This window comes from Plecotus auritus (genome assembly GCF_963455305.1).
Source record: "Plecotus auritus genome assembly, chromosome: 8".
Classification (NCBI taxonomy): domain Eukaryota; kingdom Metazoa; phylum Chordata; class Mammalia; order Chiroptera; family Vespertilionidae; genus Plecotus; species Plecotus auritus.
In genome coordinates, this window is record NC_137782.1 from 136,206,111 (window position 1) to 136,225,922 (window position 19,812).

Consider the following 19,812-nt stretch of genomic DNA (forward strand, 5'->3'; position numbering starts at 1 on the left):
TGGGGAAATCTGGGCTTATATGGTAGTTTAGCTGCCCTGGTTTCTCCAGAACTTGCTTTCTAAAAAGAATTGTGTGTATTTTACCAGCAAGTATTTTCTTTTATTATTATTGTTTGGTCTTGAACCCTCTCTCACGTACCATGAGAAAGTCATCTTCCAAAGACGTGTTTTCCAGGATGTGTGAACACTCTAGGGTCTTTGTTCAGGCATGCCCTTGTCGAAATATGTAGAGAAGGATTGTCTTCTTTCCTTCCCTGTGGGATTTCTAAAGCACCCCTGAAACACCTGCAAAATTGTCACTATCACATGGGAAGATCTTCGCATTAACAAAAAAACAAAAAAAACAAAAAAACTCCATCGGAACAACAGGATCACTCTTGAAGGAGAGCAATCGAGCCTCCCTGACCCCTTACGTAGAATATTTTATTCCTACCAACCTTTTGCAAGGGAATAGAAGGCTGAAAAGTCTGGAGTCTCTGTTGACGTGTAAGATACTGAACCTTGGCTTGTACTTTTTCAGTTACAGTTTTTTCACTTTGTCGTTAAGTTTTTGTATTTAGTATTGACAGGCATCTATTGATCTATTAAGCTCCGTGAATACTGAAAATACATAGATTTTCAGTGGTTCCATCCATACTTCATGCTTCTGCTGGCACGAGTCATTCAGTCAGAGGGAGGCTTTTTAAAGGAACTATTTAAGTGTGTGTTGATGTGTCTTAGACATCTCAAATGAAGGTTCTGTAAACATTAAATTATAAAGTAGCACAATGAAAGCAGAACTCTAAAGTAAATAGTAATTTTATTAAAGAAGCCAGAGGAGGGACACCATGGCTATAGTTAAAAATGTTAGTTTTGGGGGGGAAATTTTGAAATTTGCGTTGTGTTTCCTTGAAGTGCTATTGGTCACCCTTAAAATGGTGACATACGATCTGAACAAATTTTTAATTTTAGAATCTCGCAGAAAAGTTTTGTGGACAAGCTTCCCTTTGCTCTGTAACAAATGCTTTTACTGTTTAGCTAAGGTTTGCTGCTAATGGCTCAGAGGCTGCAATGAAAAGTGAAATGGCTGTTGTTTCCCATCTACTACCAGATTTTATTTTTATTTCCACTACCCAATGTTAAAAAAAGAAATGAAAAGAAAACAAAGATCAAGATTCAAAAGCTCAAACTAAAATTTAATTTCCTAACTAGAATAAGGCTGGCTTTGCCATGATGTGAACAGTCATGCATCGGAAATATTTGTTCATGGCTATACAGTTGGTCAAACTGATTGCTGGGATTAGCAGTTGAATCGGAAATGTATTTCTGTCCTCAGACACTCAATCAGTTAGTTAGGTGAAAAACCCATCAAGGCTAAGCAGTCAGACTGACTCAGATTCTTTTTTACCTTTCTACTGAGAAATGTTACAGTAGTATCCTTAATTTTTAGTCTCCTTGAGAGAATGGAACAAAAGTCCAAGTGAGTAGGCTGAAGAGGAGTACATTATCTGCCTCTCATTACCCAGGACTTAATACTGTAATGATAGCGTAATTGCCCGAGCTTTGTCTTCTTCCTCGATTTTATCGCTCCTGTGTTCTGTCTTGGAGCTTCTTATGGGCGGGATCTAAACTTGTGAGGAATGGATTCTAAGGGCAAACTGTTTTTGTCCCAGGTCATTTGTTGTTTTCATTTTCCATAAGGAGTTCTTATTTTGACAAACAATAATATGTTTACAGTAGCTTTTAAAAAATTATTTGGAAAAGCGATTATACTCGGAGAATGATTTTCTGAAAGACCAAAATATGGGGAAGTTTTAGGGCCACGAGTCCCATTTTGCCATAGTAAGCATTGTGCCACTCAATGTGTGCATCTTTAACTATGCTATGTGATTGAGTTGAAGCATTTGGGGATACTTACTGGTTAACTTGAGTTTTGAGAAATAATTTAAAAAAATTACAGTTGGGCAAAAACAAAGGGAAGTTTGAGGGTATTATTAGAATTGCATTATGGTAGAAAATTTTGATTGTCAGAAAATTTGTCAGTAATTAGCCATAAATTTAGTTTGATTGGGGACCAAGTCATGGACTCTTGACAGTGATGCAGTTCATTTTTTCCTAACTTAGCCATAAAACCCTGTGGTACGGGGACACTCCTGTGTTCTCAGCACCGTTGTCGAGTTCCACTGTAACTCATGTCGCATGTTATCACTAACATAGTGACTACTAAGTGGTAAGTGCACGATCTTTTTTTTAAGATGTTTTTATTTTTATTTATTTATTTATTTAATTGATTTCAGAGAGGAAGGGAGAGGGAGAGAGAGACAGAAACATCAGTGATGAGAGAATCATTGATTAGCTCCCTCCTACATACCCCCTACGGGGGATGGAGCCTGCAACCTGGGCATGTGCCCTTGACTGGAATCGAACCTGGGACCCTTCAGTCCAACGGCTGACGCTCTATCCACTGAACAAACCAGCTAGGGCAAGGTGATGGATTTTTGGTTTTGTTTTTTTGCAGTACTTAAGAATTGTAAGAGCAATATGGGAACATTTTCTGTTGGGGTTAATTTAGGCCCGGCCGGTGTGGCTCAGCTGTTGAACATTGACTTATGAACCGAGAGGTTATTCATTGGTTCGATTTTAGGTCAGGGCACATGGATTTTGGGCTTGGTCCCCGGTAGGGGGCATGTAGGAGCAGCCAATTGATGATGTTTCTCTCTCATCAATGTTTCTATCTCTCTCTCTAAAAATCAATAAAAACATATTTTTAAAAAAGGTTTCTTGATATGTTTAAGAAGATGTGGCCAATGTTACTTGCTGGAACTGGCCCTGGAAAAGTTGAACTGGTGCCATGTTTTTCATGCTACTGTTATGTCTCACTATAAAATGAAGGAAGTGTTAATAACACTTCCTACTTGTTTAGCACGTTTTCCTCCCCAGCTCTCAAGGAGTTGGCCAATATTGGGCTGGATTCCCAGCCCATGTTTCTATTATTTTCTAATTCCTGTAATGTACATGTAATGTAATGTTGCCTAAAGATTTTTCCCTTATTATCTTTTTTTCCTATGTTCTCCTAAAAATTGAAAAATAATATTTGCTATTGACACCCCCATTTCTCTGATACAAAAGAATAAGGCACATCTTGGGTAAATATTTGACCTAGGATTATATTGTAATCAGCCACAGAGCCAAAAACAGAACTGAGGGTTCTTCCTCGCTTCACCTTATTTCTGGGCCACAGTTTCTTCCTTTTCAGATATACTTACAACAGGACTAAAGGAAATGCATTTTTAGGTACCAAAAATATTTGCCATGTCTCTTCTTCAGTGTTCCAATGGTAGGATTTACACTAGATTTATTGTCTGAAGTAAAGTTTCAGTGCCAGTTATAAACATGATCTGTTCCCATATTATTCCTGATTTGACCGCTGTCCCAGAAGGTGATGGATAGTTGAAGAAAGACTATAATGAATGCAGCCCCTATTTTCTTTTTGCTCTTCTAAATTTGATTTAATATAAGGTTGCTTTCTGCCAGGAAATTTCATGAATGGGCATATGTTAATAAGCCAGATTTTTTTTTCCTTTATAGTCATAAACTTAACAAAATAACTCCCCGAAGTGGATTCAAGTTAGAGTATGTTAAAACTTGAGTGAGTACTTCCTGAACTTATAGGAGGAAGCAACTCCAACCACTCTGAAAATGAGGTTGTTCCTGTAAAACTTGGCTACTGCAGTCTGAATATATTTTGTGCTTTGAAGCACATCTTCCATAATTCTTTTTGTTAGTGAATGTTTGTAAAACTTAAGGAGGAGCCTGTAGAAACTAGAGGAATGGACTGTTCTACTTTCAAAATGCTTTCAAACCTCCAACTGAGGATGAAATTTCTGAGTGGCATTTTTTTACTTTTTCCTTCAGAGTAACCAAAGTGAAAGTTGCATTTTGATCAATTTTCATTAGTCTTCTTAGTGAAAACAGAAGCCCCAAAGTGTGGGCTGGTGCGTGCACACAAAGCAGTTTTCTGGTTTTGGTGCCCCTGCACGTGAGCCGTTGCGTGTGCACACATGCCACACATAAAGAGTCCATTCTTGCTCACTCACAGCCAAGGGAGGCTGGCCACTGCGGTCTTCTGCTCGGTGGAAATTGGCAGCCTTTCTTCTTCTGTAAACAACAGCCTGACGTCACCCCCTGCAGCAGTGATAGCAGACCCACTTCAGAGATTCTTGCAGAACTGCCGAAGGCCTGCTATTGGCTTTGATCATCTTCAGCCACACTTGAATAAATGCCATGCAGAGAAATCCATTCATGTCAGGAATACTGGGGTAGCTTCCCCCTCCCCCCCTTTTTTAAAATAATTGTAATGTACTTTTCCTTGACTTTTCATATATAATCCCCAGTAAGAAACATGTGTAATGAGCAGAACTGTCGCTATTCCTAATAGAAATGAGCTAACATGAGTCCAGAGAATTAAAAAGTTAGCAAGTGGAGAAATGACTGAAATTCAGGCCTTCTAAACACTGTTTTGTTTCTCTTCTCCTTATATTAAATAATTTCTTCAGTAATTGTTAATTGTTCAATTCTGTTACTTCCTCTCCCACCTAAAATGTGTGGGATGATGATTTATGAATTTCTTTTTCAGTCAAGACATCTGTGCATTAAAATCAGATACAATCTTTTTGCATTTGGGAACTCTTAGACGACAAGGTCACCCACTCCCTTGCCTCAGAGAGGGCCTTTTGAAAAATCTAGCATAAGTCTATACTCACAAGCTCAATGGGAAGGATTTATTAACATGATGATCCTGTCCTTCATTAAAACTCTGAAAGCTACATAAAATTGAGAGGCCAAATGATCGTAATGGTTTTGTGTTAACTGGAAGAGACAAAACCAACATGAAAGAAAGGATGTTCTGTTAGTTAGAAATCAGAATTTTCTTGGGGAAGAGTTGAGCCACTTGATAAAATATAACTGGTTATATAAATTAGTTGTCTTTCTCACTTGCCTACTTCTTGCTTATTTTCAGGCAGTTATTAAAAAAATGGAAAAGAACAATTACTTTCCATGACTTATAGTTGCATAGATGGTTTGGGAATACTTCAGGCTGTAGGTGATGTGGTTTTCTGTTTGTGACTCCAAGCTGGTTTTCCAGTGTGACATTAAGAATAGTTGGGAAGCATTTAGAGTTGTGTGGACTACCCACAGTAAATTACTCACACCTTAACTTTCTGCTCAATGCCCCACCTGAGCTAGCCCCCCTGATTTTGAGGTGTATGTTTAGGAAATTCACATAAATGTTGATTTTAGCTTACCCTTGACAGAAAATGTGTTAAAACCCTAAATATTAAAAAGGGCACATATAATAAACTGCTTTCTTACACTGCACTTTGGTATATAGTGGGCATTCAAAAATAAGTGAAGCTGTGAGCATCAGAAGTTAGCTATATTAGCAACTTCAGCAAGCGAGCATCATACAGTAGTTGACTAAATTACAACCAAGGAAAGAAGTGCATCTGGGGTGAAGGAAACGTGTTCTACTGCATAACTTCAAATGAACCAAAAGAGCTGTTTCTTTTGTATTTTATTTCCCTAATTGGTATAAAATGCTTTTGCCTTTAAAAGACAATACTTGTGGTTTTTAAAATCACCGTAGAGATTAGTACATAAAATCTGCTTTAACAAAGAAAAGGAGTCATGGCCTTCTCACCATCCTTCGCTTTCTGTGAGTGACAAAGAATAAGGAGCCAGTAGCAGCTACCCTTCCAGCCTCTTGCTTCTGCTGTGCAGCGAAGTCCCAAAAGTCTAGGTCTGCGGCGGGAGCAGAGCGCCTTTGCAGTGAGGGAGTGGCCCATGCAGGGTGCACACTCGTGGGGGGCTTCCCCAGCACTGCCCTTGGGGGAAGCCCACGCCCACATCTTACAGGAATGGCCGCAGGGGTCTGCCCAGCCCTGCTGTAAGTTAAAACAACAACAACATGTGTCCCAGTTTGTCATTTAACAGCAGTGGAGTTTCTGTGGAAGAGGCTGTCCGTAATTGTAAACAAGTAGCAGTGAGGGTAGAGGACAGATGTTAGATAACTGAAGTCAGTGGTGGACCAGTGGAAACATCAAGTGGGGCTTAGATTTTAACTCTTAAGTAATTGTGGCGCTGTCTGTTCCATGGTGGATATAATTTGAACGGAAAACAAAGTAGAATTTTCATTTTCACCCTTCATTCAAGCATTTGCTTTTTATTTGAACTCTGCAGAGTTTATTAAACAACACCATTTTGGCTTTGTGTTGCAAACAGCCATACCTCCGGGGTTTGTATGGCTGGTGCCTTGCAGGGTGTAAGCTTTCACAGGACCATTATTTTATTTAACACCCACAGCTGCAGCCACCATGTGAGGTATTGCCCTTCCCCTTCATACATGGGAAAACGGAATTCTGAGAGAGTATGACGCAGGACACACAGCTAGTAAGCAGTAGAGCCGAGGCTGGAGTCCTTGTCTTTGGACTTCTGCTCCACTGCCCGCTTCACTGGGCCAGGAACATCCAGCGTTACGGTCTTCTGTGCCTCTCGCGTTCACATCTGCACAGAAAGCCTCAGTCAGCAGAGCCAGCTTAGTGACCAGGCATGTTGCTCACAGCAGGAACGTGTAGATCACCAAAGGGCAACTTCTTGATTGACTCTGACATTAGTAAACCAATAAAAAATAGGAGCCTTGTTATTTCTTACTTAGAATCAAAATGGCAGCACACAATGAACCTTACGGATCATTCAGTTTTCATACACAGTTTTTATTTTTTAAAGATAGAGGACAGCCCTTCATAAGGAAAGTGAAACTCTAGTCAATGCAGGGACAAGGTCCCATATCCCCAGACTCAGACCAGTGTGCTCTTTCTTTTAAAAGGACACCTCCTTACACAGAGGTTACAGTTCTCATCCCAGGAGACTTTCCTGAGCATCTCCCCTTTGCAAAGCCCTGTGCTGGAACCAGCCCTGCAGGAGTTTAGGATCTAGTAGGGGAGACTTATTCCAGGGTCAAATGTACCCAGTGCTGTGTTCAGCCATGTAAAAGTCTAAGAATGTCACAGATAGATTCATGGACAGCCCAGATTTGGTCTCAGTCTTCTGGAAACGTTTATGAAGAACCCCTTTTTTATATGACCTCCCATTTGTCTGAAAAATGACAACTGTGGCCACTTTCAAACCTTTCAGAATAATGCTGCCTGTCCCTGAGAAGTTGAAGTATAAAGATCAAAAGCAAATCACATTGTGATTTTTAGCACCAGATTTCTCATGAGGCATTGTCTTAAGAAGTTTTGGACTGAGAAAATCCAATATTACTTTTGTTATAAAAGCTCTGCAAATAACCTTTAACTTCTTGGCATATATTTTCAGAGAGCTGATGGCAAGCAAGTCACATGTTTGCTGGCCTTCCATTGAGCTGCGAACCTGGAGAGCCTTTCTGAAACTCCTGATAAGTTGGGCAGACTCCAAGTCAAGCCGAATTGATGGGGAATGCAGAATTGATCAGAATAATCACAAGTTCCATTATATAAAAGAGATCACTTTGCCAGAAAAAAAACAGTAAACCATTCACGGAATGCCTTTATAGACCTACCTTGCACCTTGCAAATTTGTCTCTCTCGGTAGTTACTTCCAAAGCTGAGCAAACTACATGTGTAAATGGGTCGGTTTCTGCAGTGTTCTGCATGAAATATTCAAGTATACACAAAGGCAGTTGGATTATAAATTTTAAGGGCTAACTAGCTTTCAGTCAAGCAGATATAGGAAGAGCTATATTTGTGTTCTTAAAAGCAGTTTCTCTTAAACTTAAAAGCTGCATTCAGTTTTCCTATTTCTTGGCTTGGATCGTTTTCACCTCTGTCAGCTCCAGGTTTTGCTCTCAGCCATTCATTCTTCATTCTCAATTTCTGTGTTTAAGTCCTTTAATCATACTCGGCATATACATGGTTATAATCAGGTGATCTTGCCCTCATTCCATTTACCAGGGCTTAAGAACTTGATGGAATGATTTTGGATTAGCTTTAAAGAGTGAACAAATACCCTTTTGACTTAAGTCTGTGCTGTACCTTCTACTATAATGTGTCTAAATGGTTGTATTTCAGGCCAAAGACAGGCAAAATATTATAAATGGTACATATATGACTTTGCTGAAGAGGCTTTGAGGGTCCTCCCTCTAGTTACCATGTTTATCCCAAAGTGTCCTTCATTTCAGTTTGGTGGTGAAGACCAGAGCTGAATTTCAATAACAGTCTTTTTAGGTGTGTGTGTGTGTGTGTGTGTGTATTTGTATATATGTATGTATATATATAAATATAAATATATTTTTGTTGATTTCAGAGAGGGAGGAAGAGAGAGACAGAAACATCAATGATGAGAGAGAATCATTGATTGGCTGCTTCCTGCATGCCCCCTACTGGAGATTGAGCCCACAACCTGGGCACGTGCACCAAACCATGACCTCCTGGTTCCTAGGTTGATGCTCAACCACTGTGTCACAACGGTCGGACCCTTTTTATATTTGTAGCTTTTTATGAGTTGCACTAATTTTCCCTCTTAAATGATACATGGTAGAGTGAAGTTTAGGGTAAGAACCCAGTTCATTATTCATTGGGATTTAAGTTTTCAATTCATCACTTCAGCCCCCAAGACTTTAGGAGAAATGCAGGCATTACATGTCTATCTACTGGACTAAAAGTATCAGAAACCTATCAAACTAACTTAGCAAACAGAGACTTAATGACTTACAGAATCTAAGAAAGACTTGGCCACCAGACTATAGGAAGGGCAGTATCGCAGTTGGCCTGAACAAGGCCAGAACTCTCTCTGTCTTTCATCTCCATCTCTTTCTGTATGTTGGCTTCATTCCTTCTATGGCAGACCATTTTCCCACATGGCTGGAAACATGACCGCAACATTTTATGTTGTAGCTTCTGCCTCTGGATGTCAAGTTGTGGCCAAGGAACTCATCAGATCATTATTGGTCATGTGTCACTGATTAGAGAGGTCAGGAAGGTGGGGGTCATGGAGGTGGTGGTCATGTAGAAACATGGCAACATGTGTGTTTACCCATATGGTTGGTAGTGGGTGGGTATTTCCCAGGATAAGAGAGAGTTGTTGGGAAGAAAATTCCCCAGATTGTATGCTCACTAAAACATATCAGACTAGTACCTTTTAAATGTTTGACAGAAGCCCATGTTAAAAAAATACATTTTACATTTAGACACACATATACACACTTGTTTAATTGGAAAAGAATTTCATGAAACAATACTTACCCTCACCATGTACAGGCATTCCGATATTTTCCACTAGAGGCCTGGTGCCCGAATTTGTGCATGGGTGGGGTCTGGCTGGCCTGCCCTGACAGCTCAGGGGGAGGAGCCCCAGGTGGTTCATGGGCCGGCCCCAACTCCTGGTCGAACTCTGGTAGAACTCCCGGTCTAGGGGACAATTTGCATATTTCCCTTTTATTATATAGGATTATATTCCTTTGTAGTTCATATTTTAAAAATACTGAGTATAATTCACCTAATTGATTTCATGACTCGTTAATTTCATGATCATTAATGAATAATCATCTCTAGTTGGAGAAATATTATGCCAGACATTAAAAGTAGCAGGTAGGTAAGTTCATGTGTAAACAGGTATTTGGGCATGGATATTTACTTATTTAGTCTTGCTAAAGAAATAACTTACATTCTAGAAAGATACTGGGATCTCAGAGGGTGACAAATATGTGACAGGAATGTCTTTTCTAGTTCCCATGGTGGATAGGACAGCGCTTTTCCTATTGAGGAGTATTCAGGGGCGAATAAAGGAAAGTAAGGAAAACCAATGTATTCAGCCACACTACACTCTGATTTGGACTTACCTTTTGCTGAGAAATACATACTGAAGTTCTGTAGACCTAGAAAATTTCCCAGAGTGCTTTCAGTTCTGTCTTAAAACAAAACATCAATTCAGCTTTCTTGAAAACATTGTTGTGGCAGCATGAAGGGCTTTCCAGTACATTGTAATATTGTAAAGAGATGGGTGATGGCTTTACGTATCAAAAGTCCGTTGAAAAAGTAAGGCCTCTTGTTTTTGATCTTCTATTGAAATACTTGAATCCACACCTTCTATCTCTTAAGCTGAATCGAGAGATTCGGATAGAAACTCAATAGCAATACAGAATGACTCCTGAATGAGACATATGAAGACTCAGAGAAGAGTGGTTGTGTTCCTTACTGCAAACAGAAGCCCGCAGGTATCCTAAATAACGGATAGCCTGCAGTGCCCGTGGATCTCACTGTGAAAAGCAGAGCAATAAAATGTTTGGGAGGATTGGAGAATATAGAGTTAGGAATATGGAGAGACTTCATAAATGAGACACAGAAGTACTGACCATAAAGGAAATGATTGATAAATTTGACTACTCTTGATGAACTTCTATTCACTAAAAAGATTGGGGAAAATAGATTGGGAAAGGGTTGCGGGTTTGACTCCTGGTCAGGGCACATACCTGGGTTGCAGGTTCGATCCCCGGTTGGGCGAATACAAGAGGCAACCGATCAATGTCAGTGCTTCTCTCTCACATTGAGGTTTCACTCTCTTCCTCTCTCTCTCAAACCAATAAAAACATATTCTTGGGTGAGGACAAAAAAATAATATATTAAAAAAATATATTGGAAAAAATATTTAGAACACATATAACAGACGAAGGACTTATATTCAGAATATATAACTAATTATTGGTGAGAGTGTAAATTGGTACAACCACAGCAGGAAGAAGTTTGGCAGTATCTAGTGAAGCCGAAGACAAGATACTTTGTGATCCAGTAGTTTCACTACTAGATTTATACCTTAGGGTAGCAGTTCCTCAAACCTTTTGATCTCACTGTACACTTGTAGAAATTATTGACCTCAAAGAACTTTTGTTTATGTGGATCATATCTATAGATAGCTACCATATTAAAAATATAGAAATTTAAAAATATTTATTTACGGAAAGCCCATTATGTGTTATTTTTTTATGAAAAATAACTTAAAAAACTAGTGGGAAGAGTGGCATTGTTTTATAGTTTGCGAGTCTATTTAATGTCAACCTTTGTAGAAGATAGCTGGAGTCTCAGACCTATCTACTTTTGTATTCATCTGTTGTGGTATGTTGTTTTTGGTTGAAGTATACAAAGAAAATGTGACCTCACACCAATATGTAGTTGGAAGAAGGAGGAGTATTTTAATAACTTTCTCAAATAATTGCAGATACTTTTCTTTGATACTCAACTAAAACTACAAATGGTAATTTATTAAAAGTGGGTGGCAATGTGAAATCTGAAACCATATCAATAAACTTAATTATTTTGTTACATTAAAATCTTTTAGTTTACTTTACATGTTGAGTAGATTTTTACTCACGCATGATTTTGTAATATCATACATTGATAATTTGCAAAATACTGGTTTACTCATTTCATTATACAATATTAAACTGTCACATTCTTTAACTTCACTACCAACCTCATCAGAAAAGTGTTCAAGTATTGGGAAGCTGTCAAGCATGGAGTGGCAGATACAAGTTTTCTGAAATTGTCATTTTCACTTGAAAGCCCTAATTTTTCCACTGGCACCCAAACCCTCAGTTGTTTTTCTTGAAGTGATAGGCTGACTTATCCGCCAGATACTCAAGTATGAATAACCGTAGTTTGTCTGACTGTCACTCCTTCAGAAAAAAGCCGCTGTGGTCATGCAGCTCAAAGGCAAACAATTGCCCAAGTGCCTTTCTCCAGGCAACCTTTGTACCGTGGTGTGTGGCAGAAGTGCTTTATGTGTACTTGCCTATTTTGTCACACAGAATATTGAAAAGGTGTCTACTCAAGAGCGGAGATTTAAAAAAACTTAAACACAGTGATTATACAACATAGGGATTATACATGTATGTAACTTACAAAGTGATCACCCTGGTAAGTCTAGTACCCATCTGACACCACACATAATTATTATAGTATTATTGACTATATTCTCTATGCTGTATTTTATATCCCCAAGACTGTTTTTATAACTGGCAATTTGTACATCCTAAAGAAGAGATTTAATAAAATTAATATTTTTACTGCTTCAAAAAAACATTTTAGCACGAACCTGGCATATTTTCTTCAGAGTGTGGCGGTGATTGTTAATACAAGTTGATGCTGCTGCCTTTATCATGTCATCTTGAACCCACCCAGATGTTTCACTTTTTTTCAACAGTGAAAAAGGCAAATCACATCTTAAAACTATTATGAAAATAGTTTCGACTTTGTGGACCCTCTGAAGTCATCTAGAGATTCCCAGGGGTCTCAAGATCCTTTCCCCCCTCCAAGAGTTGGACCACACTGAGAACTGCTGCCCCAGAGAATGCGCAGCTCTTGTGTATTAGGATCCATCCAGGACAATGTTCACGAGGGGTGGGAGGAGGGCACATGATCAGGAAGGAGGGCATGGTGGGGAGGGTGCTTCTGGAATGCTGACAGTTCAGTTTTTTAACCTGGGTGGGGACATCCTATCTAATAAAAGAGTAATATGCAAATTGACTGTCACTCCAACACACAAGATGGCCGCCCCCATGTGATCAAAGATGGCTGCCCCCATGTGGACACAAGATGGCCGGCAGAGGAGGGCAGTTGTGGGTGATCAGGCCAGCAGGGGAGGGTAGTTGGGAGGGACCAGGCCTGCAGGGGAAGGCATTTGGGAAGGACCAGGCCTGCAAGGGAGGGCAGTTGGGGGCGACTAGGCCTGCAGGGGAGGGCAGTTGGGGGTGACCAGGCCTGCAGGGGAGGGCAGTTGGGAGTGATCAGGCCTGCAGGGGAGGGCAGTTGGGAGGGACCAGGCCTGCAGGGGAGGGCAGTTGGGAGGGACCAGGCCTGCAGGGGAGGGCAGTTGGGAGTGATCAGGCCTGCAGGGGAGGGCAGTTGGGAGCGACCAGGCCGGCAGGGGAGGGCAGTTGGGGGCAACCAGGCCTGCAGGGGAGGACAGTTGGGGGCAACCAGGCCTGCAGGGGAGGACAGTTGGGGGCAATCGGGATGGCAGGGGAGCAGTTAGGCATCGATCAGGCTGGCAGGGAAGTGATTAGGGGGTGATCAGGCTGGCACACAGAAGCAGTTAGGGCAATCAGGCAGGTAGGCAGGCAAGCAGTTGAGAGCCAGCAGTTCTGGATTGTGAGAGGGATGTCCGACAGCTTGGTGGGATTGGACCTAAACGGGCAGTTGGACACCCCTTGAGGGGTCCCAGATTGGAGAGGGTGCAGGCTGGGCTGAGGGACAACCCCCCCCCCCCCCCGCCCCGTGCACGAATTTTGTGCACTGGGCCTCTAGTATGTTCTATAATACGTGACTCTGTCCATTTGTATTTATATACTTTTTTATACCTCTGTTATTTAAAAAGTGTGGTTCCCTCAGTTCTATTAGCCTTGATAGCTTCTGGTTTAGAGATATAAAGGATGCTGAGAAGTGTTGAAAATGCCCAACCTTTTCTTCTTTGGGGGCTGTGGTTCCTTTGATTATGTTACAGTTGAGGTGGAAATTCAAGTGCTTCTAGTGCATTTTCCCCCTCATAGTCAGTGAGTGACCTGGCTAAGGCAGTGAAAATTATGAGAAGGAAACTTTTTAATTTAAAACTTTATGCAGTGCTTAGTTATTTGAGACTTAGGAACCTTACCATAGAAGCTGTTTCCCATATCCTTATTTTCTGGAAGGGGAACAAAATGAAAAGTGACTTGAGTAAGAGCACAAGTGGAAAATAAAACCATTTGTAACTTCCTTTGTTGTTATCAAATTGTCGTAAGAGTGTGCTGACTGTAAATGAAATAAGAAATAGTAATAAGATTTTGGCATTACTGGATTACCTCTTGATCATGCTCTTGGAACACTTTTCACTCTAGTTGTCTAGTTTTTATCTCCATAAACTGAATTAACCACAGCAGATACTAATACTTCCATTTCATAGGTAAGAAAACCGAGGCGCAGAAAAGATTAGTAATTAATTCAGTAACACAGCCAGGACTCCTAGAATTTGCTTTTCCTATCAAGCTAGTTTAATTGTAAGGAATTCAAGAGAGTCATTTTTGTCTTTGCCTCATGGGTCCTCTTGTTGCAAGCTGATCTCTCCCACTTTTGGTCAGGAACATCAGTCACTGTTCTGTGTGGACATCAGCACCATCCGCTGTGCTTCCTGATGTTCTGAGACTTGGCATGAGAACGTTGAGAAAATCATGCAGCCTCAATTTCATTTCAATTTTGTTTGTTAGAAACTGAGTTCATTGAGGTATGCATTCGATGCTACTAATCATAGCCTTCAACTTGAACCAGGGGTGGGCAAACTTTTTGACTCGAGGGCCACAATGGGTTCTTAAACTGGACCGGAGGGCCGGAACAAAAGCATGGATGGAGTGTTTGTGTGAACTAATATAAATTCAAAGTAAAGGAGCGGAGGGGAGAGCAAGAGAACCGGATAGAACAGCAGGATCCGGCCCACGGGCCGTAGTTTGCCCACGGCTGATTGAACCCATGTGCTATAAGCTAGAGGAGTGTTTATTTTCCACTTATTAGCTGTCAGGATGACTGAGAAATGGTGGAGTTGGACTGCAGGTAAAACTGATTAGCTTTCAGATGAACCTGATCTCCCAGCAGACTGTCCTCTTGCTCCTTGGCAGAGGTTCAGACACTCAGGGGTTGTGTGTGCACGAGAATGCGTGCACTAAGAGAAAAGAATTATCCCAGCTTGGCTGCAGTGCATCAGGCCAAGACTGCATGGACCCTTGAGGATGTTGCAATGGCATGCCCACAGAACAAGCTCTGATTTCAGTGGACACACGAAGGCTTCGCAAAAGTGGCTAAGAATCTCTGGCAACAGAGTGGTAATTAGAAATAAATGAAGGCTTTTTTTCGAGTTTGTCTAGGCCAGTGGTTGGCAAACGGTGGCTGCTCTTTGGCCCCTTGAGTGTGGCTCTTCCACAAAATACCATGTGCGGGCACGCACATACAGTGCGATTGAAACTTCGTGGCCCATGCACAGAAGTCGGTTTTCGGCCTGGGCGAGTCTATTTTGAAGAAGTGGCATTAGAAGAAGTGGGGGTGTCGGTCAGTCGGTTGACGGGAGAGGCAGCGCAGGCGGGCAGCGGCATACGCAGCGCGGGGGAGGCGCGCGCGATTCATGCACGAGTTGAGTGAGCCAGTCAGTCAGCAGTCTCATGTGCAGTGGTTAGTGCTAGTCGCATCTGCAAATCGCGTGCGGGTGACAAAAGTACCTACTCGAAGCATAAAGTTACCTGTATTTTTCCAACCAGCTGCAAATCCTACAGGTATTTTTGTCATCAATTTAAGAATTGTAATTATTTTGTGTTGGTGGCTTTATTATTATAAAATGAAACTTTTTTTTAGGTGCCCTGTTTGACATGGCCACAAAGAAGAAGCAAAGAAAAACGGAAGACGAAAACCGTGAATTTAAAGTTGAATGGACCGAGACTTTCGCTTTTATTCAAAACTTAAATGGCCTTCCGACCTGTCTTATTTGTCAGGAAAAATTGGCGCATAACAAGAAATCAAATTTGGAGAGACACTTTACAACTAAACACGTGTCATTTAGTACTAAATATCCTGTTGGTGATGCAAGGAAGAAGGCAGTTGAGGAACTTCAGAAGAGTCAAGGAAAATCAAGTACTGTATTTAATTACTGGATGCAATCTTCCAACAATGTTAATATTGCAAGTTTTGTGGTTAGTCAAGAGATTGCTAAGAGAGGAAAACCATATACAGATGGTGAATACATAAAATGTTGTTTTATAAATGCATCCGAAGAGCTATTTCGGGATTTTAAGAACAAAGCAGATATTCTAAAAAAAATTAAAGAGCTACCATTGTCTGCTAAAACAGTGAAAGATAGAATAGTCAAAATGTCTTCGAATATAACCGACCAGCAAGTCGAAGATCTTAAATTGGTTTCAGCTTTATCAATAGCAGTTCACGAGTCTTGTGACATCAATGATACAGCGCAAGTTTCACTTTTTGTACGATTTATTTCATCTATAGGTCCTAAAGAAGAACTTTTAGGATTATTGCCGTTCAAAGGTCAAACACATGGAGAGGATATAGCAAATGCTGTAATTGAGTGCATTGAAAAACATCATATTCCACTCGATAAAATTGTCTCAATTTCAACAGACGGGGCGAAAAGTATGACCTGCGTAAGAAACGGGTTTGTTGCTATTTTGAAAGAAAAAATTAATCACGAGATACTTACTTACCATTGCATCATTCATCAAGAAGCGCTTTGTGCGCAGACATTTCCAGAAGAAATTTGCAAAGTTATGGAATTGGTGATTAACATTATCAACTCCATTATAGCTAAAGCTCTTAACCATCTCCAATTTAAAGAATTTTTAGTTGAAATGGAGAGTGAGTACGCAGATCTTCTGCTGCATAACAAGGTACGTTGGTTATCAAGAGGAAACGTTTTGAAACGGTTTGCTTCCTTATTAACAGAAATTAAAGCATTTCTCCTTGAGAAGGGTGTTCACTATCCAGAACTAACGAATGATCAGTGGATCCAAAAATTTTATTTCATGGTAGACGTTACGTCTCATCTAAATCAGCTTAATCGTAAACTACAGGGGAAAGGAAACACAATTTTTTCGATGTTAGAAGAAGTTATTTCATTTGAAAACAAATTATCTCTTTTTGCTCAAGATTTTGAAAGAGAAACTTTGATTCACTTTCCAAGCCTGTTGAAACATCGCCAAGAAAATAATTCTGATATTGACATTTGCTATTTCAAAACAACACTTTTAAATATGAGGGAAGCTTTTCTCAACAGGTTTCAGGAATTCAGAAACAGCAAAGCGACGTTAGCCTTTGTTAAAAAACCTCTTAATGCTACTGTAACAGAATTAAATTTTTCTCCCTTTAATATTGACATTGGCAACTTTGAAATGCAATTGCTGGATTTAAAAAACAAAGAATTGTGGAGCTCGAAATTTGAACGTCTTTGTGCTGATATAGAAATATTGGAGAAAAACAAATGTGAACTTAGTTCACAGCACAAGTGGTCTGCTTTGAAAGACCTGGAGAAGGAAGATATGTTGATTTTTAACACCTGGAATAGTATTCCTGACTCATATAATGAACTGAAAAAACTAGCGTTTGCTGTTCTTTCCTTATTCGGGTCTACATATTTATGCGAACAATCATTTTCAAGCATGAACCTTATCAAGAGTAAATTGAGAGGTCGTCTTATTGATGAGAACCTGGAATCATGCCTAAAATTAAAAACAACAACATACAAACCTGACTTACCCAAACTTTCCAAGGAGATGCAAGGCCATTGTTCACATTAGTGTTTGTCAGTCATTGTCATGATTTAATTTTATGGATATTGTAGGGTAAATTGTAAGGAATTTAATTTTATCAATAAATAATACTGTTATTAAGTATGATATCAAGTTTTATTCAACGTATCTATACTTTAAGACTTAAAACTTGAACTAGAGTTTATTAAGTTAATTTTAGGGAATGTTGTGGAGTGAATGAAGATGTATTGTCGAGGATTGAGAAAGGTATGTTGAGATGGTTTGGACATATAGAGAGGATGAACGAAAGGAGATAAACGAAACAAGTATACAAGACGAGTGTGGATGGGAGAGTTGGAAGGGGTCAACCTCAGCGAATGTACCTCAATCAGATTGAGGACGTTTTTAGCAAAGGCCAGCTTAGGAGTACCCTAATTAAGTTAATAACAATGTACCTACCTATATAGTTTAAGTTTAAAAAATTTGGCTCTCAAAAGAAATTTTAATCGTTGTACTGTTGATATTTGGCTCTGTTGACGAATGAGTTTGCTGACCACTGGCCTAGGCTAATCTTTTTTCTTTTTTTAAAGTGATATTTACCTTTGTTAAATGTTAGTGTCCTTGAATAAAGAAAAACATTTTTGGATGTTATAAGCCCTGTATTTCACAACCAGGGTCCAATTCCATAAATATTTTTCTCATTAGTTCCTACCAGGATATTATTTCTAAGATTTAGGTCTTAATCCAAGTCTTTTTACAAGTGAGATATATAACAGAGATCTAAGAAATGAGTGTACTAATTACATTTCTCCTGATGCATTTCAAATAGAGCAGCCTAATTATAAGCAACCCCTACACACAATGGCTACTACTCTTGCCTCAGTTTTCCCCTTCTAACCAGGCCCGATGCTGCTGCCACGGAAGGCATTGTCAGTGCTCATAGAGAATCTGAGGGTCAGAGTGGAGGAAGGACCAGGGGAGTAGACCCTAGCAATAGAGCCCGTCTGGTCATACTGGCAGTTTCCTGTCCTCTAGTCCACTGCCAGAGCTCTTTTTATTATTTATCCTTGCCAAGGGCCATTGAGCAGAGTAACAAGTGCAGGATAGCAAGTCTTCTTTAACACATAGCAAGGAGGATAAGAACATGAGTTTGGAATTGGACACTTCAGACTTGATATTGGGTGTTGCCACTTCCTAGCTGTCTAACCTTTGGGCAGGTCAAGTCTATTTTATCTTTTGTGAATGAGAATAATTGTACCTGCCTCCCAGGGTTACTCAAGGATTAACTTGACCTGTATACATATAGTGTACATGATCCCATGCCTAGGATATAGTAAGTTCTCAGTAGACGATAGCTCTTACCACATATGCAGGCAACTGAAAGGTTCATTCATGACCCCTACAGCATAAATTATTTTTATGGTAGTGCTTGGAACCCCAGATATCTAATAGAACTACTCCCTGGAGAAGCTAACATTTTGCGAGGGTTAGGACAGTAGTAAACTTTTAGCAGGGAAATACTAGGGAAACGGGCAGGTCACGGTGAGAAACTCAGGAGATTTAGAGCATCATAAGGTCCCCAGGAAATGAGAGGAAGGCTAAAAAATAGGACTGGCTATATTCTTTCCCCAGAAAAGGGGGAGAATTCTTTTTCCTCTTCCTCTTCCCTGTTGAACTATATACGTGTTGTTGCTAGGACCCCAAACACAGGCCGGCATCATTAATACCGTATCTGCCCTCTGACTGCCCATTCAGTCACTTGCAGAACTTAAAAAACAAAAACCAAAAAACCCATGCTTGGGCCCTGCCCCAGTCTCTCAAATCCAAATCTTTGAGGCAGTGAGTCCCAGCTGTATATGGGCTAAGTATACTTGTGTGAAGGCTAGCCTGGAAGCCTGCCCATTCCAAGTTCTAAACAAGTGGGGACTTTTTATATGCATGCACTGGCACACACACATGTGCATATTTAGTCTTTTTTTTTTTTATGTTGATTTCAGAGAGGAAGGGAGAGGGAGAGGGAGAGAAACATTAATGATGAGAGAGAAAAATCATTGATTGGCTGCCTTCAGCATGCCCCCTACTAGAATCGAACCCGGGATCCTACAGTTCGAAGGCTGATGCTCTATCCACTGAGCCAAACTGACTAGGGCCATATGCAGTCTTAAGTTCACCAAAGCTTGGTCCTTTATTGATTCAGTAGTTACTCAAGATGAGAAGTGTAGAAGAGATGTTATTGTCAATGCTTTTAAGATGGAGAAATAAGCTTTATTCACAAGTAACTACAAAATTTCCAAGACATCATAGGGGCATAAATTAGGATGACAGTTCAGAGGAAGAACAAAGTTTCTCATTAGTGCCAGCAGGGAAGGCTTTTGTTAGAAAGTGCAATTTGGACTTAATAGTAAAGGATGGGTAGGGCTTTGGACAATGAGCATGAAGAGGGGAAAGGCATTTCAGAGAGGTGGAAAGCCAGGGCAAATACAGGAACAATAGATGGACCAACTGGGGAGAATTGCAACCCATGCTAG

General features: G+C 40.3%; 1 protein-coding gene across 3 annotated transcripts in view; it reads left to right on the plus strand.

The window, feature by feature from the left end:
• Window positions 1-19,812, plus strand: part of SERTAD2 (SERTA domain containing 2) — a 121,834-nt gene that overhangs the window by 13,677 nt on the left and 88,345 nt on the right. For 2 of the 3 annotated variants that reach the window (XM_080685732.1, XM_080685733.1), the window contains exon 2: window positions 15,381-17,423. The exons of the other annotated variant lie outside the window; for it this stretch is intronic. In XM_080685732.1, coding sequence (XP_080541858.1) covers window positions 15,395-17,332 — 1,938 coding nt within the window. In that variant the 5' untranslated portion in view covers window positions 15,381-15,394 and the 3' untranslated portion in view covers window positions 17,333-17,423. Of the gene's footprint in view, window positions 1-15,380; window positions 17,424-19,812 lie in introns of those variants that run through there. 3 annotated transcript variants of the gene reach the window in all.